This window comes from Staurois parvus, unplaced genomic scaffold (genome assembly GCF_062004578.1).
Source record: "Staurois parvus isolate SC_StPar_1 unplaced genomic scaffold, SC_StPar_1.0 ptg000260l, whole genome shotgun sequence".
NCBI classification, from domain to species: Eukaryota; Metazoa; Chordata; class Amphibia; order Anura; family Ranidae; genus Staurois; species Staurois parvus.
This window is the reverse complement of record NW_028318056.1, coordinates 85,586-105,499: the sequence shown is the minus strand read 5'-3', so window position 1 is coordinate 105,499 and position 19,914 is coordinate 85,586. Positions and strand designations below refer to the sequence as shown.

At 42.4% G+C, this 19,914-nt stretch overlaps 1 protein-coding gene across 1 annotated transcript in view; it reads left to right on the top strand.

Moving 5' to 3' along the window:
* LOC149459445 (NACHT, LRR and PYD domains-containing protein 1b allele 3-like) overlaps positions 1-19,662 on the top strand; it is a 90,350-nt gene extending 70,688 nt beyond the window's left edge. The window contains exons 5-9 of the mRNA XM_089681098.1: positions 205-479; positions 5,229-5,357; positions 14,357-14,492; positions 16,285-16,335; positions 18,948-19,662. Of these exons, the coding sequence (XP_089537224.1) occupies positions 205-479; positions 5,229-5,357; positions 14,357-14,492; positions 16,285-16,335; positions 18,948-19,210 (854 nt within the window). The 3' untranslated portion in view covers positions 19,211-19,662. The remainder of the gene's footprint in view (positions 1-204; positions 480-5,228; positions 5,358-14,356; positions 14,493-16,284; positions 16,336-18,947) is intronic.
* The last annotated feature ends 252 nt before the right edge of the window (positions 19,663-19,914 follow it).

Sequence of the window (19,914 nt, the reverse complement as noted above, 5' to 3'; positions counted from 1 at the left end):
GTTAAAATAAAGTAGCCTATTTCCTGAGTTATTTCAAGAGTGGTGTCCGTGGTCGGTGTTCGGACGGGGAAGCGGGAATCTAACGGAAATACCCAAGTGCAGTTGGGTCCGGTTCTGTTACAATAGGATTATTCAACATGAAAAACAAAAGTTACCAACTCAATGGAGCACAACAATTTCTAATTTTTTTTTTTTCTTGTCTAGGTCTGAAAAGAGAAATCGCTTTAATTAGATGCGGCAAATTTAAGAATGGAAAGTTTATTGTAATAAAACCGGTAACAATTGGACCGTCCCATATTGTGCTGGAAAATCTCTCCTTTTCTGTTCTTGCTCCCCTATTTTTTAAATTATGGAAAAAACCCATTCCATTCGAGGGGAAGGTTCTCCTGTACAGCAAGGTGGTTTGTCCAGAAGACGTGAACTGCTTGGAGTATAAATTTCATCTTTATGTTGTTCCCAGAAAACAGCCGGAAATAACGGTGAGCTTCAGATGGAAAACAAATCGTTATTTTCATTTTTGTTTTGAATAAGATGTGGAAGGATTAGAATCCCTGTCATTGAATACTCTTGGGGGATTCATTCTCTCTGTTAGTCCTGGAGACCATCGTCTTCAGGACAGGAAGTGATGGGAAAGCCAACATTCTTGAGTTGTCCCATGAAGAAGGAAAATCTGTAATATTATTATCACAACTAAGACAGCCCATACACAAGTCATTTTCTTTCATTCCACCCGCTGGTTGAACAAAAGAAAATGACTTGATTGACCCATCAAAAATAAGGATATAATACTCATGCGCTGCCACAAATAAACGATCAACTGCTGCGAGCACCTAAATGTGTTCCCACATCAATAAAACTCCCCAGAATAGTGCTGTGTTGCCCCCTAGTGACCCGAAAATACACTAAAAATAAATAAACACCCTCCTGAGCATCAAAACCAATGTGTAACAGAAAAAAAATCTGTGAATATCTAGCCTAGATGAACATATACTTAATTCATCACCACTGGGGGGCAGATTGCTCAGTCGGGCATTTGTTTTACAATCATTTAATACTGTTTTAGTTGATTTTCACACTTTATGCTTCATGTTAGCCGGGTGTTTATTACAGCTTGGCCAGGTGTTTACTGCTATTGTGATCATGTTTTATTTCTTGTATATGTTTCACATATTTTACTGTTTTTGTTGTTTTTTTACACTTTATTCTTCAGCTCAGCCGGGTGTTTATTATAGGTTGGCCAGGTGTTTATTGCTACTTGAGTTTGATTTATTTTTTATATATGTTTCACATATCATTTGGATTTAGTGGCTCAGTCAGTTGTTGGTTTTTTTTTTTTTTTTTGTATTTATTATTGACTTTGTTTCACAGATTTATTCTATTGCACATTGGGTTTGATGTTCAGGAGGGTGTTTATTGTTTGTGTATTTTTTGGGTCACTAGGGAGTAGCGCAGCACTATTCTTGGGGAGTTTTATTAATTGCCTCATCCACACACTTGATGTGGATGAGGGAATTGATCCCGCCAAGCCTTTGTACTGTATTGTGACTGTGCTGCAGCACTGCTGATCAAGAGAAACAGTTCCAACAGGTTGGTTGTATACAGGTTGATTGGTTGACCTGTGTACAACCAGCCTGCTCATACTTGGATCGAAATTTGGCCAGTCCCTGCTTAACTGGACGAATTTCGATCCATGTCTGGTCGGCCTTAAAGTGGTTATGAAGCCAGAAGGTTTTTTTTTTTACCTTACTGCATTCTATTCAGTAAAGTTAAAAACCCTTCTGGATGCAGCTTCCTCCGCAGCCCTCCCTAAATACATACCTGAGCCCAATCATAGTTACATAGTTAGTCTAGCCAAAAAAAGACAAAAGTCCATCCAGTTCAACCATAAAAAAAAAGTTATAATCCTACACCCACAGTTGATCCAGAGGAAGGCAAAAAAACCCAGCAAAGCACGATCCAATCGGCTCCTGCAGGGGAAAAAATTCCTTCCTGATCCCCCGAGAGGCAATCGGATATTCCCTGGATCACCTTTCCCTATAAATGTTATATCCAGTTATATTCTGTGTATCCAAGAAAGAATCCAGGACTTTCCTACAGCAATCCACTGAGCCGGCCACAACCAACTCTGGAGGGAGTCTATTCCACATTCTCACAGCTCTTACTGTGAAGAAACCTTTCCGTGTTTGGAGATTACATTTCTTTTCCTCCAGACGTAAAGAGTACCATGATCCAGCTATGTGGATGAGAGCCGAGGCACCCTGCTCTCTCGCTCCTCATTGGCTCAGATACAGCAGCAGGAACCATTGGCTCCTGCTGCTGTTAATCAGAGCTAGTGATGAGCGGGGGGGGGGCAATCCCCGTTCTGTGTATCTTATGGGCACAAGCAGGCATGGGTGCCCCCATAGCAAGTGGCTTCCGTTGGGGGGTCTCGGCAGGAAGGTGGAGCCCAGAGTATTGGCGGGGGGCTCCAGAAGAGGAGGATCGGGGTTGCTCTGTGCAAAACCATTACACAGAGCAGGTAAGTAACAAGCCTCTATAATCATTTTAATGTGACAGCTTCCCAATCTTGTTGCTGCTAGGATACTGTTAGACACCTGCTTTCTAGCAACCAATAAATTATCCCCAGGGTTAAGGATGCTGGCTGATGTAATTGACCAAAATCGTTTAATGGTTGGTTGACATTCAGCAGGGATCTGTCAAATGTGGCAAGAGTCCATCAGAAGAACAACAGAATGCATTGTTTGCTGTTTTTGTGTTGGTGTTTTGGCAAGATCATTGTTATTTATGTCAGGTACTTATATATCGCCTTCAATTTTTGCAGCGCTTTACATATATATTGTACATTCACATCAGTCCCCGCCCCCGAGGAGCGTACAATCTAAGGGCCCTAACTCACATTCATACAAACACATACTAGGGCCAATTTAGACAGGAGCCAATTAACCTCCCAGCATGTCTTTGGAGTGTGGGAGGAAACCGGAGTACCCAGAGGAAACCCACGCAGGCACAGGGAGAACATGCAAACTCCAGGCAGGTGGTGCCATGGTTGGGATTAAAACCAACAACCTGAGTACTGCCAGGGGGGAGTGCTAATAATTTAGACACTGTGCAGCCCTTTGTTCATTGTGAATGACAATGGATCCACATCCCTTAAAGTGGGCCTTTGCCCCCTGTCACTAAATTTTACATCAGCATGTATCTCTGTTTAGCAAGGGGAAAGCTAACCAGGGAGAAATGTAGGTTGGGAAAAACGTAATGTCACTGGGAATGTTACCAAAAGGAATGCATCTGAGTAGTGATGGCTAAGGAAGGGACATATGGTAGTGGGATAAAAGGTGAATGTTCTGGTGAGGGAGGCCTCTCGGTTGCGGTGGCTGAAGAGGGATGTATGTTATCAGGGGTAAATTATTTATTTGGGATAGATTCATCTCAGTGAAGGCAGATGGAGAGCAATTGATTTCAGAGAGGGGTGGGTGATGTGGTTAGGATGGGATATATGTCAGTAAGTGTTGTAATGGGGTACGTTTGCTATGGAGGGATGCACCTAAAAAGAGGTGGCTTGGAAGGAAAATATATTTTTTTTTCTTGGGGGGGGGGGGGGGGTTGAGGATGACTTGGCCAGGTTGGGATGTATGTCATTGGAGGTGACTGGGTAGGTAGGGATGTATGTAAGCAGGGGTAGTGACAGAGAAGAGATATATCAGGGGAAGTGGTGAAGTGGCTGAGGAGAGATATATGTCAGATGTCAATGGGGGTCAGAGGAGGTGGCTGGAGAGGCATTACAGCGGTGGACGATGGGGGAAGGTTGAGGTAGCTGTGGAGCAATGTTTGTCATTTTGAAGGTGGACAAGGTAGTTGGGGAAGGATTTATGTAAATGGAAAAAAACGGTCAAGTTGGCTGAAGTAGGATTTGTGTGAACACAAGGGGCAGGTGATCAGGGGGAGATATACAGTATGTCAATGGTTTACAAGGGTGATCTTATGAAAGATAATCTTCTATCTGACAAGCTGGCTGCTTTCTGCTTGGATTGATTCTTCATTTATATATAAGGACTATGAGCTGATTACCCTTTGGACACTTCAGGGTTTATTTACTAAAGCTGGAGAGTCCAAAATCAGACTCCCTTCTGCATAGAAACCAATCAGCTTCTAACCTCAGCTTGTTCAATGAAGCTTTGGCAATGAAACCTGGAAGCTGATTGGTTTCTATGCAGAAGGGAGTCTGATTTTGGACTCTCCAGCTTTAGTAAATAAACCCCTTGGAGTCTGAAGTCCCTTAATATTGCTTGGACTCTGAGCGCCACAATTTTTTTGTTGTTTTTGGTTTACGAGAGATGCATGTCAGTAGCAGGGGGTTCTTTATCTTCCTCATCCTCCTTTTCTTCTCCCTTGCCCTCCTCTTACTCATCCTCCTTCTCCATCTGTTTTTTCTAATCCTCTATCTGCTCTTCCCAGTCTTCTTGCCCTCCTCCTCCTCCAATCCTTCTCTTTCTAAACCTTTTCATACTTTTCCTCCTATTATTATACAGGATTTATGGCACCAACAGTTTGCTCAGCACTTTACAATATAAAGGGAGACAATACAGCAACAAGAAAGTTCAATACAAGAAGGTTAGGAGGGCCCTGATCCTAGGAGCTTACAATCTAAGAGGGAGGGGCTGGTGGTACAAAAGGTAATAACTGTGGAGGATGGACTGGTAGGAGGAGTAGAAGATTCTGTTATTAGCTGAAGGCGGGATAGGCTTCCCTGAAGAGATTGGTTTTCAGAGATCGCCTAAAGTGGGTAGAGTTGGTGATGGTCAGACAGGGGCGGACTGACGATTTGAGCACTCGGGCACTGCCCGAGGGCCTGGGGTTAGTAGGGGGCCCCATGAGATGCCCCTGGTACCTTTCATAGGCTTTTTGGGTGTAGTTTTAGTGTGGGCAAGGACACAGGGGCCCCATGATACCCTATTGCCCTGGGGCCCCATGAGTTGTCAGTCCGCCCCTGTGGTCAGATATATTGGGGTAGAGAATTCTAGAGGATGGGGGAAACTCTGGAGAAGTCCTGCAGATGAGCATGGGAGGAGGAGACAAGGGAGCTAGAGAGCGGGAGGTCGTGGGAGGAGAGGAGAGGACGGTTTGGGTGATATTTGGAAATCAGATTGGTGATGTAATTGGGGACAGAGTTATATTCATTCTCTCTCTCTCCTATTAATCCTTCTATTCCTCTTCCTCCTCTTCCTCAGAAACTTCATAAGCGGAAGCAAACTCATGGATTCAAGGACATGGAAAAACCTCATGTAATGAAGAGTAGATTATATACGAAAACAGATTATACTGTCAAAGTTCACCCCAATGGAAAAATATCCCCCAAGGTAAAACTGCATATTGTACCTAGACACAGTTTACTTAAATAGGTTTGTGATTTTTTTTGAACAATGAATTTATAAAGATAAAATGATTCCGTTTTTTTTTTTAATTGATGGTCATTTAATTTGCTACACTGACGCTTTTAGGAGGTGGTTATGGTTTGTATTCATATACAGTTGCAAGAAGAAGTATGTGAACCCCTTGGGATTCCGTGGAGTTTTGCATGAATTGGGCATAAAATGTGCTCTGAACGTCATCTAAGTCACAACAATAGAAGAACACAGTCTGCTGAACATAATACTACACAAACATTAGATGTTGCCATGGTTTAATTGCACATAACATGTAAACATTCACAGTGCAGGGAGGAAAAAGTATGTGAACCTTTGGACTTAATAACTGGTTGACCCTCCTTTGGCAGCAATAACCTCAACCAAACGTTTCCTGTAGTTGCAGATCAGACCTGCACAACGATCTGGAGTCATTTTGGACCACTCCTCTTCACAAAACTGTTTCAGTGTAGCAATATTCTTGGGATGTCTGGTGTGAATCGCTCTCTTAAGGTCATGCCACAGCATTTCAATCGGGTTGAGGTCAGGACTCTGACTGGGCCACTCCAGAAGGCGTATTCTGTGCTGTTGCAGCCATTGTTTTGTTGAATTACTTGTGTGCTTTGGGTCATTGTCCTGTTGCATCACCCATCCTCTGCGGAGCTTCAGTTGGCGGACAGATGGTCGTACGTTTTCCTGCAAAATGTCTTGATAAACTCTGGAAGCCATTGTTGTGACTTAGATGACGTTCAGAGCACATTTTATGCCCAATTCATGCAAAACTCCACGTAATCCCAAGGGGTTCACATACTTTTTCTTACAACTGTAGCTTGAAACATGTCTACACAAAATAAATTACTACATTTTTGATAGAGTGGGAAGGGCTTAAAATAGATCTTCAGCAATACAGATCAATGTATGAATGAGCCCAGGTGCTCAGCGAAGCATAATGGAAAATTGAATTCAAATACTTACGATGATCAAAAAGACTGTAAGTGAACACACTGAAAAAATATATTCCCATGGGTAACAAGTATAAAAGGCTAAAAATCAAACCTATGTGGCTTGCGGCCAAAGTTACAAAAGCTATAGATAATAAGAAAAGAGCTTTTAATAAATATAAAAATGAAGGAACGCGATCATTGTTTACACATTACAAAGAATAGAACAGACTATGCAAAAAGGAAAACAAACTGAAAACGAACAACAGACTGCAAAAGATATCAGGACCAACCCCCAAAAATTCTTCCAATATATGAATAGTAGAAAGGTCCGGTCCCAGCATGTAGGCCCTTTACAGAACCATCTAGAGGGGGTGACTGGGGACAAAGAGAAGGACAATGTATGAAATCCCTTCTTCAGCTCTGTGTATACAAAGGAGCATTGGGGGCTCTTGTCCATAATGGGGGTGGTACTGACACAGCTCCAGATGATCCATATTGGCTCACAATTGATTTGATCCAGAAATATTATAGAGTAGAATAAAGGTGAATAAAGCCCGTGGACCGGATGGCAGACACCCACCGGGGCCTTAAAGAATTCAGCTCTGTCATCTCACAGACATTGTTTCTCATTTTTAGGGACTCTTTAATGACTGGCATAGTACCACTGGATTGGCGTAAGGCCAATGTGGGGCCAATATTTATAAAGGGGTCAAAATCTTTCCCAAGTAATTACAGACCTGTTAGTGTAACTTCTATAGTTGGGAAGATACTGGAGAGTTTAATAAAAGACACAGAGAGGAGTTCTTGCTGGAAAAAAAATATTGTAAGCAACAGACAGCATGGATTCATGAAAGACAGAAGTTGTCGAACAAATCTGATTTCTTTTTCTGAGGAGGTGAGCAAAACCTTGGAAAGAGGGGTGGCGGTGGACGTAGTATACTGGGACAGAGGGGTGACTGTGGACGTGGTATACTTGGACAGAGGGGTGGGGGTGGACGTGGTGTACTTGGACAGAGGGATGGCGGTGGACGTAGTATACTTGGACAGAGGGGTGACTGTGGACATGGTATACTTGGACAGAGGGGTGGCTGTGGATGTGGTATACTTGGACAGAGGGGTGGGGGTGGACGTGGTGTACTTGGACAGAGGGGTGGGGGTGGATGTGGTATACTTGGACGGAGGGGTGGGGGTGGACGTGGTGTACTTGGACAGAGGGGTGGGGGTGGACGTGGTATACTTGGACAGAGGGGTGGCGGTGGACGTGGTATACTTGGACAGAGGGGTTGCTGTAGATGTGGTATACTTGGACAGAGGGGTGGCGGTGGACGTGGTATACTTGGACAGAGGGGTTGCTGTAGATGTGGTATACTTGGACAGAGGGGTGGCGGTGGACGTGGTATACTTGGACAGAGGGGTGGCTGTGGACGTAGTATACTAGGACAGAGGGGTGGCGGTGGACATGGCATACTTGGACACAGTGGTGGCGGTGGACGTGGTATACTTAGAAAGAGGGGTGGCAGTGGACATTGTATACTCGGACAGAGGGGTGCGGTGGACGTGGTATACTTGGACAAAGGGGTGGCTGTGGACGTGGTATACTTGGATTTTGCAAAAGTGTTTGACACACGGCTAATGTGTAAGGTAAAGTCTACAGGCTGGAAAAAATCTGAATGTAAATGGATAGAAAACTGGTTAAAAGATGGTATTCAAAGAGTAGTGGTTAATGATGATTCATACTCTGAATGGTCCAGGGGTGTCAGTGCTGTACCCCAAGGTTCAGTGTTGTCAGTGGTGTACCCAAGGTTCAGTGTCATTAGTGGGGTACCCCAAGGTTCAGTGTTATTAGTGGGGTACCCCAAGGTTCAGTGTTGGGACAATTACTTTTTAATGTATTTATAAACAATATCGGGTCGGGGATTATAAATCCCATTTCAGTCTTTGCAGATGACGCCAAGCTGTGCCGGGGAATAACATCCTTCCAGGATGTCTCCAACTTACAAGCCGACCTCAATGCTCTGTGTGATTGGGGGACTATGGGGTCAATGAGGTTTAATGTTGATAAATGTAAGGTTCTGCACTCGGGGACCAAGAATATGCATCATACATACTAGGGGGGGTACAACGGGGGGAAAGGGTCAATGGTGGAGAAGGATCTGGGGGGGTCAATGGTGAAGAAGGATCTGGAGGGGTCAATGGTGGAGAAGGATCTGGGGTGGTCAATGGTGGAGAAGGATCTGGGGTGGTCAGTGGTGGAGAAGGATCTGGGGGTTCTGGTAGATCACAAGCTTAATCGCAGCAATGCCAAGCTGCGGGTTCTAAATCGAGCAAAATACTCTCTTGTATTAGTAGAGGTATAGACTCCAGAGAAAGAGATATCACCCCCCCGTAAAAATCATTAGTAAGACCTCATCTGGAATATGCAGTTCAGTTTTGGGCTCCAATTCACAAAAAGAACATTGGGGAACTGGAGGAAGTACAGAGAAGGGCAACTAAACTGATAAGAGGCATGGAGGAGATACAATACATAAGGGGGATATGATCTCCATGTATAATACATAAGGGGGGGTATTATCACCATGTATAATACATAAGGGGGGATATGATCTCCATGTATAATACATAAGGGGGGATATGATCACCATGTATAATACATAAGGGGGGATATGATCTCCATGTATAATACATAAGGGGGGACATGATCTCCATGTATAATACATAAGGGGGGGATATGATCTCCATGTATAATACATAAGGGGGGGATATGATCTCCATGTATAATACATAAGGGGGGGATATGATCTCCATGTATAATACATAAGGGGGGGATATGATCTCCATGTATAATACACAAGGGGGGGATATGATCTCCATGTATAATACACAAGGGGGGGATATGATCTCCATGTATAATACACAAGGGGGGGATATGATCTCCATGTATAATACACAAGGGGGGGATATGATCTCCATGTATAATACATAAGGGGGATATGATCTCCATGTATAATACATAAGGGGGGATATGATCTCCATGTATAATACATAAGGGGGGATATGATCTCCATGTATAATACATAAGGGGGGATATGATCTCCATGTATAATACATAAGGGGGATATGATCTCCATGTATAATACATAAGGGGGGGATATGATCTCCATGTATAATACATAAGGGGGGGATATGATCTCCATGTATAATACATAAGGGGGGATATGATCTCCATGTATAATACATAAGGGGGGATATGATCTCCATGTATAATACATAAGGGGGATATGATCTCCATGTATAATACATAAGGGGAGATATGATCTCCATGTATAATACATAAGGGGGGATATGATCTCCATGTATAATACATAAGGGGGGATATGATCTCCATGTATAATACATAAGGGGGGATATGATCTCCATGTATAATACATAAGGGGGATATGATCTCCATGTATAATACATAAGGGGGATATGATCTCCATGTATAATACATAAGGGGGGGATATGATCTCCATGTATAATACATAAGGGGGGGATATGATCTCCATGTATAATACATAAGGGGGATATGATCTCCATGTATAATACATAAGGGGGGGATATGATCTCCATGTATAATACATAAGGGGGGGATATGATCTCCATGTATAATACATAAGGGGGGATATGATCTCCATGTATAATACATAAGGGGGGATATGATCTCCATGTATAATACATAAGGGGGATATGATCTCCATGTATAATACATAAGGGGAGATATGATCTCCATGTATAATACATAAGGGGGGATATGATCTCCATGTATAATACATAAGGGGGATATGATCTCCATGTATAATACATAAGGGGGGGATATGATCTCCATGTATAATACATAAGGGGGGATATGATCTCCATGTATAATACATAAGGGGGGATATGATCTCCATGTATAATACATAAGGGGGGATATGATCTCCATGTATAATACATAAGGGGGGATATGATCTCCATGTATAATACATAAGGGGGGGATATAATCTCCATGTATAATACATAAGGGGGGATATGATCTCCATGTATAATACATAAGGGGGGGATATGATCTCCATGTATAATACATAAGGGGGGATATGATCTCCATGTATAATACATAAGGGGGGATATGATCTCCATGTATAATACATAAGGGGGGATATGATCACCATGTATAATACATAAGGGGGATATGATCTCCATGTATAATACATAAGGGGGGGATATGATCTCCATGTATAATACATAAGGGGGGATATGATCACCATGTATAATACATAAGGGGGGATATGATCTCCATGTATAATACATAAGGGGGGGATATGATCTCCATGTATAATACATAAGGGGGATATGATCTCCATGTATAATACATAAGGGGGGGATATGATCTCCATGTATAATACATAAGGGGGATATGATCTCCCGGTTGTTTTACCATCCAAAGTTTTCTATGTCTCCATGGTTAACCTCCAGTGTGACAGAAGCGTCTCTGTCTTAAATCAAGAGCAGAATGTCGTTCAAGTAGTGATATATTCACACTCCCTGCAACCTCAGGCACTCCACTAGGGCCAGAAAAATCTTTGAGAATACTCTGGGTGATGTGGTCGGCTTAAAGGGTAGGAATACAAACTGGAGGTGGAGCTGCCCTTCCACAAACCGTAGAACTTTCTGGCAGACTGGAGCTACTGGTACATGGAAATACACATCTTTGAAGTCCACTGATAGAAGCCAATCCCCTGGCTGAATGATTTTCAGAATTGTCTGAAGAGATTCCATTTTGAATCTGATTTTCTTGAAATACATGTTGAGCCTCCTGAGGTCTATCACTGGTCTCCACACTCCCGAATTTTTCCATACTAGGAATAGAGGTGAGTAGATTCCAGAAAAACGTTCTTGCCGGGGTACTGCAACTATCACTTCCTGGTTGAGGAGGGTTTCTATGTATTTCCGTAAAACATCTTGCTTTTTTCTTGCCAAAGGACAAAGATTCTGCGGGGATGCCTCAGGAACTTCCAAGCATGGCCGAACCGGATGATGGAAATTACCCAATGCTCGTTTACTGCTTGTGCCCACACCTGACGGAACTTGAATAATCTGGCTCCTACGCGACAATCGTGAGCTGGTAGATAGTCCAAAAGACTTCTGGGACTCCTGTCCAAGAGACAAAGTTGGCCTCTTTGACTTGAGGTTCGCAACCGTGTTGGACCATTGATGATGAAATTCTTTTCCTGGCCTGAAAGACTTAGAGTCTCTACCTCTGGTCCTTGGCAAATTTTTGTAAGCTACGCCTCTTCTGTGCAGGAGCCTCTGATCCTGGGGAATACATCCCAACTTCCCCCCTGTGGCTTTTGTGATGGCAGTGTCTAATTTACTTCCAAACAAGGATTGCCCCTCAAATGGTATCTTACACCATCCTTGTTTGGAGGCTGGGTCCGCCACCCAGGTCCTCAGCCATAGGGCTCTTCTGCCTGTCACTGCATTAAGTCTGACCTAAAGGGACGCTTTTTGGACGCCATGGACGTTTCTCAGTTTCCAGGCAGAAAGGGCGGTAAAAATGCAGGCAGGGCGCCGGACAAAGCACTCGGGACACAATGTATGTGAAATGGTTTGATACAGGAATGTTATACTATTTTAGTGTATTGAGTGAATGTCACTTTTTGTCATTTTCAAATTTCCCGCCAGTTCCATCCCCGTACGTCCCGACGTCGCAGGGAACGGAACCCAGATGACAGATGCCGGCATCGGCCGGAGGACATTGCTGGGGACACTGCAGGAGGGACATCGCGGGAGCGCAGGACAAGGTAAGTGAAGAACAGATGCCGAAGCAGCACCGCATGGTACGCCCGAGTGTAGCTCAGGGTTACCGCTTTTGGTACTGAAACTTTACCCCGAGCTACACTCGGGAATACCGCCAGGGGGGTTAAGTTAATGGATACCTCCACCATAAAAAGAAGCTGTTGGCTTCAAATTAGCAAAGGAGGCCAAGACCTCGGCTTTGCTCAGGTCACTTCCCATTGCCACTTCTGACTTCTGAACCCAGGACTGCATGGCCTTCTAAATAGCTGCCAAAGCTATGGCCCTCCAGCAAGTGTGTAAATCTTTTTAAGATCCACATCCACTCGTCTATCCAACATGTCCCTGAGTGTCACTGCATCATCTAGAGGAAGGGTTATGTGCCTAGCGAGGTGCATAACTGCTGCGTCCACCACCAGAGGCTCCTCCAAACTCTTAATTCTCTCCACCTGCGAACCGATTCTTAAAAGAGATTCTGTTATCCGCTTGGTTCCACTCATCCGTAATTATGTCCTGAATTTCTTCCATGGATGGGAAATTTACCCCCTCCTTTTTCATGTTTGTGATAAACTTTCTCAATTGTTTATAAACATCGATCAGACGAGAGCTTACAAAGTAACATTGTTTACAAACATCAATCAGATTAGAGATAAAGAGATACAAAGTAACATTGTTTATAAACATTGTTCAGATAGGAGATAGATATACAAAGTAACATTGTTTGTAAACATCGATCAGACGAGAGATACAAAGTAACATTGTTTACAAACATCAATCAGATTAGAGATAAAGAGATACAAAGTAACATTGTTTATAAACATTGTTCAGATAGGAGATAGATATACAAAGTAACATTGTTTGTAAACATCGATCAGACGAGAGATACAAAGTAACATTGTTTACAAACATCAATCAGATTAGAGATAAAGAGATACAAAGTAACATTGTTCAGATAGGAGATAGATATACAAAGTAACATTGTTTGTAAACATTGATCAGATAGGAGATAGAGATGCAAAGTAACATTTTTTTATAAACATCGATCAGACGAGAGATACAAAGTAACATTGTTTACAAACATCAATCAGATTAGAGATAGAGAGATACAAAGTAACATTGTTTATAAACATCGATCAGACGAGAGATACAAAGTAACATTGTTTATAAACATCGATCAGACGAGAGATACAAAGTAACATTGTTTATAAACATCGATCAGACGAGAGATACAAAGTAACATTGTTTATAACCATCGATCAGACGGGAGATAGAGATACAAAGTAACATTGTTTATAAACATCGATCAGACGGGAGATAGAGATACAAAGTAACATTGTTTATAAACATTAATCAGATAGGAGATAGAGAAACACAAAGTAACATTGTTTTTAAACAAAAGTAGCAGAAATCTAAAAATTGCTCTGATCCATAGGGTGTATACAGGGGAGAGATGAACTGGTTAATATTTGAGTCACATTGGGGTACACAAAGTTGATATGCGCATGTTTTCTTTTAGTGAATCAAGCAGAATATATGTGTTACCGTAATTATATAAATTGAGTTGACTAGGAATACCATTGTAATGATGTGATATGTCTGCCATGAACTCTGTACTTTGTGATGAGGTCATCAGGGGTGACCTACCTATTGCAGGTATTATTGGGTAAGTCCTTTAGAAGAGCACATGGACATAGAGATGGAGGAGAGTGATCTCTATGGACATGGTCTGTACTCTAGGTTCATACTTCATCCCCTCACTGGGACCTGCTATGAGGACTGTACAATGTATTCATGGTCCTGTTTGGGGAATATATAAATTGTGATGGTTCCTTGGATTTTTCTTCACCTTACCATCCAATATATGGCGTTATAGATACAATACGGTGTGGATTATTCTCTATGGTAGATGACAGATTTTCCCAATTGGGGCCACACTTGTTATCCACAAGACCCAACTGAGAAGAGGCACTTATCAGATATCCCGTCCTGTCCTCACAGATAAAGGGAAGGCTCTGCTCCCCAATACCACACAGGGGGCGCCACAACACACCAATGGCCTTCAGAGGGGGTAAAATAGGACTACACCAATATTTCTATCAATGCCGTTGCAGACAATATTTTGCATGCCCTCAGTCCTAAATATGTTCAAAATAGATGTGAATTTAAATTATAATTGATCTTTATTCCATGTTTTTGTAGCTTCTACAGCTTAAGACTAATTATGAAACTGAAGATTTACCCTTTGTTGAGGTTATTGTGGATAGAAATGCAAAAGAACTTGTCTTGTCACTGAAGGAAAGTGACACTTCGCTTTGGGAAAGTGAAGTCACAGAAGGTAAGAAAAAAAAAATACTAGTTAAATGAAATGTGACATTTTTACTCAAGTTAGGTCATTTGTACTCATTAACCCTTTTGCCGCTAGGTCCTTACGTTGTACCAGGGGGGGTTTATACACAATCCAGTATATATATACGCAATTTTGCACTTCCTTGTGCAGGGGGCACGCTGCTTCTGCTGTGATTAGTCACAGCAGAAGCCGATCAAAACATGACTTAGTACTTGGTGGCCAATCCCTTGTTGGCAATCACAGAGGTCAGACGTTTCCTGGAGTTGGCCCCCAGGTTCCCACACATCTCAGGAGGGATTTTGGCCCACTCCTCTTGGCAGATCCTCTCCAAGTCATTAAGGTTTGGTGACTGACGTTTGGCAACTCGAACTCTCAGCTCCCTCCACAGATTTTCAATCGGATGAAGGTCTGGAGACTGGCTAGGCCACTCCAGGACCTTAATGTGCTTCTTCTTGAGCCGCTCCTTTGTTGCCTTGGCCGTGTGTTTTGGGTCATTGTCATGCTGGAACACCCATCCACGACCCATTTTCAATGCCCTGGCTGAGGAAAGAAGGTTCTCACCCAAGATTTGATGGTACATTGCCCCGTCCATCGTCCCTTTGATGCGGTGCAGTTGTTCTGTCCCCTTAACAGAAAAACACCCCCAAAGCAGAATGTTTCCACCACCATGTTTCACAGTTGGGATGGTGTTCTTGGGGTCATAGGCAGCATTCTTCCTCCTCCAAACACGGCGAGTTGAGTTGATGCCAAAGAGCTGGATTTTGGTCTCCTCTGACCACAACACTTCCCACCAGTCCTCCTCTGCATCATTCAGATGTTCAGTGGCAGACTTCAAACGGGCCTGGACATGTGCTTTCTTGAGCAGAGGGACCTTGCGGGCACTGCAGGATTTCAGTCCTTGTCGGCGTAGTGTGTTACCAATTGTTTTCTTGGTGACTGTGGTCCCAGCTGCCTGGAGATCATTGACAAGATCCTCACGTGTAGTTCTGGGATGATTCCTCACTGTTCTCATGATCATTGACACTCCACGAGGTGAGATCTTGCATGGTGCACCAGACCTAGGGAGACTGACACTTGTTTTGTGTTTCTTCCATTTGTGAATGATTGCACCAACTGTTGTCACCTTCTCACCAAGCTGCTTGGCCATAGTTTGGTAGCCCAGTCCAGCCTTGTGTAGGTCTACCATCTTGTCCCTGACATCCTTGGACAGCTCTTTGGTCTTTGCCATGGTGGAGAGTTTGGAATCTGATGGTTTGATGGCTCCTGTGGACAGGTGTCTATTATACAGGTAACACAATGAGATTAGCAGCACTCCCTTTAAGAGACTGCTTCTAATCTCAGCTTGTTACCTGTATGAGAGACACCTGGGAGCCAGAAATCCTGCTGAATGATAGGGGATCAAATCCTTCTTTCCCTCATGAACATGCAGATCAGTCATCATTTGTTAGACGCATTTCTGCTGAATTTGTTGTTGTATTCTGTCTCTCAGTGTTACACCGAACATTCCATTGTTAGACCGATCATTTCTGTGTGAGGGACGAACATTCCATTGTTAGACCGATCATTTCTGTGTGAGGGGCGAACACTCCATTGTTAGACCGATCATTTCTGTGTGAGGGGCGAACATTCAACATCAGCCGGGGATTAGATAAATAATTTAACTATTTACTGTATATTTTATCATATTTTAACATGCATACACATTTAAAAATGAAATATACAGCTTTCTAAAGCGATTGCACTGTTGTGTATATGTCTACCGTGTCTATTATTTTTTTAGGGGAATTAAGAGAAATGCAATTAAAAGCCTGTGCGTCTGTCAGCAATGCAGGTATGTGAAACCGGTTACTGTAACATTTATCCAGTCAATGCATTATTTGACTCTTTTTTTTAAAGTAGAATTCCAGCCCACACCTAACTAGTCTTAGGCCCAGTTCACACTCCATGCATTTCAGTTGCTTTTTTTTCTTCATCCAAAATGCACAGAAAGAAGGTTATATGGTTGTCAGTGTCATAGTTCACATCAGTGCTGGTAGTTCCGGTTGCAGAAAAAACAGTAGAACGGGTGGCATTTTTTCTGCCCAGAACTGTCCTGGAATGTAGTAAAACACATAAAAAATGCAACAGAATGTATGGGAATGCATCAAAAACGCACTGGAATGCACATGCCCCTATTTAAATTGAAGAAAAAGAGAGTGGAAAAAATTAATTGCAATGCATAAAAAACAGCACTGAAACGCATCAAAAACGCGCATGCAGAAACGCATCTGGACTGTGTTTCTATAGTGTGAACCAGCCCTCAGGGCCGGTTCACACTCCATGCGTTTCAGTTACTTTTTTTTCTGCATCCAAAATGCACAGAAAGAAGGTTATAAGGTTATCAGTGTCATAGTTCACATCAGCGCTTGCAGTTCCGGTTGCAGAAAAAAAGTCAAACGGGTGGCATTTTTTCTGCCCCAAACTGTACTGGAATGCGGTAAAACGCATAAAAAAAACGCAGCGGAGTTTACTGGAATGCATAAAAAATGTACTGGAATGCACATGTCCCTATTTAAATTGAAGAACAAGAGAGGGGAAAAAATGAACTGAAATGCATAAAAAAACCACTGGAACGCGTCAAAAACGCGCATCCGGGAACGCATCTGGACTGCATTTCTATAGTGTGAACCGGCCCTTAAAAATGTTCCCTTCCCCCTCTAAACACTTGCTGACTAACCTGTATAAGAAAGGTGTATATACAGTACTTACCTATTTTCAGGCTGCTCCAGTATAGTCATGTGATCCGGCTTCCCCATGTCAGCCAGTTGGCACATATGGCCCTGAGACCATGTACTGTATTATGGCGGGGGGGTTGCCTTCCTCCAGATCAACTGTGGATATTATATGCTGTATGGAGGTTTCCTATATTTTTTTTTTGTTGTCGGTTGAAATAGATGGACTTGTGTCTTTTTTTCAACCTGACTTAGGGCTCATGTACACTGCAGCTGATAAACTCACATTTAGGAGCTGTTCTGTGTTTTTTTCAGCAGCCCCTGAACCCTCCCTAATGTCCTCCTAAGTGTCCGTGTACACATCTTCGTTTACAGGCAGTTGAGTTTGCAGTCGTTTTTTTGAACGCAACAAACTTGCTTTCAGACGTCGATTTTATCAGCGTTTCAAACGTAAACGCGGCTAAATGCGGCAAATCGCGTTTATAAGCGTTTGTGTTTGATTTTTTTTTTTTAACTCTTCCAGTTCCCGATGCTGTCCGGAGCCTTTTTTCATCATGAAGAATGCATGCAAAGTGTTTTCAAGGTACTCAGATGGACAAAACACTGAACACAGGATGTTCCTACCAAGCTGGTCACACATTGTAATGACCAATTCACACCTCAGACCTCTCCCACCCTTGGAAACAAAAGAGAGGTTAATGACCATTCACACCTCAGACCTCTCCCACCCTTGGAAACAAAAGAGAGGTTAATGACCATTCATACCTCAGACCTCTCCCACCCTTGGAAACAAAAGATATGTTAATGAACATTCACACCTCAGACCTCTCCCACCCTTGGAAACAAAAGAGAGGTTAATGACCATTCACACCTCAGACCTATCCCACCCTTGGAAACAAAAGAGGTTAATGACCATTCACACCTCAGACCTCTCCCACCCTTGGAAACAAAAGCTAGGTTAATGACCATTCACACCTCAGACCTCTCCCACCCTTGGAAACAAAAGCTAGGTTAATGACCATTCACACCTCAGACCTCTCCAACCCTTGGAAGCAAAAGCTAGGTTAATGACCATTCACACCTCAGACCTCTCCCACCCTTGGAAATTTTCACACCTCAGACCTCTCCCACCCTTGGAAATTTTCACACCTCAGACCTCTCCCACCCTTAGAAATTTTCACACCTCAGACCTCTCCCACCCTTGGAAACAAAAGATATGTTAATGACCAATTCACACCTGAAATTCCTCATGCAGACCCCATGCCAGGTGGCCTTAATGACTCCCTCCACCAGACACTTTTCCCACCCTTGGAAACAAAAGAAATATTAATGAGCAACTCACACCTCAGCTAATCTCAACACATACTGCTGTCTCTGCGTCTACTCTCTGCATTCCTCTGAAACAGTCTGAAATAGTTCATAATTTAACGCTTTGCAGTGCCTTCTGGGCATCTGGAAGGTTTTCGTGTGCTCATCTTTAAAAAACGCTTCTAAACGTAAACGCGTTATGCAATTGCAGCTAAAGAGACGTTTAACCAGCGTTTTCCAGCAGTCAGTTTCCAACGTTCAGAAACGTCCCGTGTACATGGGGCCTAACTGTGTAACCAAACAGGAATAGAAAAAGGAATACTGGGAAACATAGCATAACATCTTAGATTAACGTACAATCACAGATCCAGAAGAAGGAAGAGCGGACAATACATGGTGTAACAATATATTTTCGTACTTGCAGGTTCCTCCTCAGAGCACTTTGTAGATAAACATTATGAAAAGCTGGTCCAAAATGTGGTCAATGTAAAAGAAGTTCTGGATAAACTCAAAAACCTTCTGACCAATGAACAGCGTGATATCGTGAGTTGTGAGAAGACGTCCCAGAACAAGATGAGAGAGTTATTCAGGATTGCCAGAGGTTGGGGAGACGATGGCAAGAGCAAGCTACTCGAGGTTCTAAAGAAGACCAACAAGCAGCTGATTAACAGTTTAGAAGGACAATGAAGTTGTGAGAATGTTCAGACATTTATTTCATTTTAGGATTTTCAGCTGATTTATAGCAAGGTTACCTCTTAGATTGTAAGCTCCAAGGATCAGGGCTCTCCTAACCCTCTTGTATTGAACTGTATTGTCTCCCGTTATATTGTAAAGCGCTGAGCAAACTGTTGGCGCCATAAATCCTGTATAATAATAATAAAATAATAAAGGTTACACCTAATATCATAGAGCCATTTCACCCAACCTACATACAGCTGCTCAGGTTAAACATCTTATTATATATCCATGTCGGGATGTACAATTGGCCCAATGGCCAAAGAAAGGATTCTCAACATTCATCCTGCTATCCTAACACAGGGAATAAACCCTTTCAGTTTTGGATATTAACCGCTTTCTGACCGCCCTACCCATATGGAAGAAAAATATATTTGAAATCTGAAGAATATATTTGAAAAAAATATATTTTTAAAAATATTTTTTTTTTAATATGTTCTTCAGATTTTTTTAACATATAAACAAAGTAATTTTAACATATATTTTTACATATATTTGTAAATGCATTGCAATTTAGATTTGTATTATTTTGTAATTAACATTTTTATTGAGTTGTCACACGTATAAATATACATGAAATTGTGAAAAAAAACAGAAAGAGAGAGAAAAAAAAGAAAAAGAGGTTCTTTGATGATAAGAACATATAAAAGGTAAAA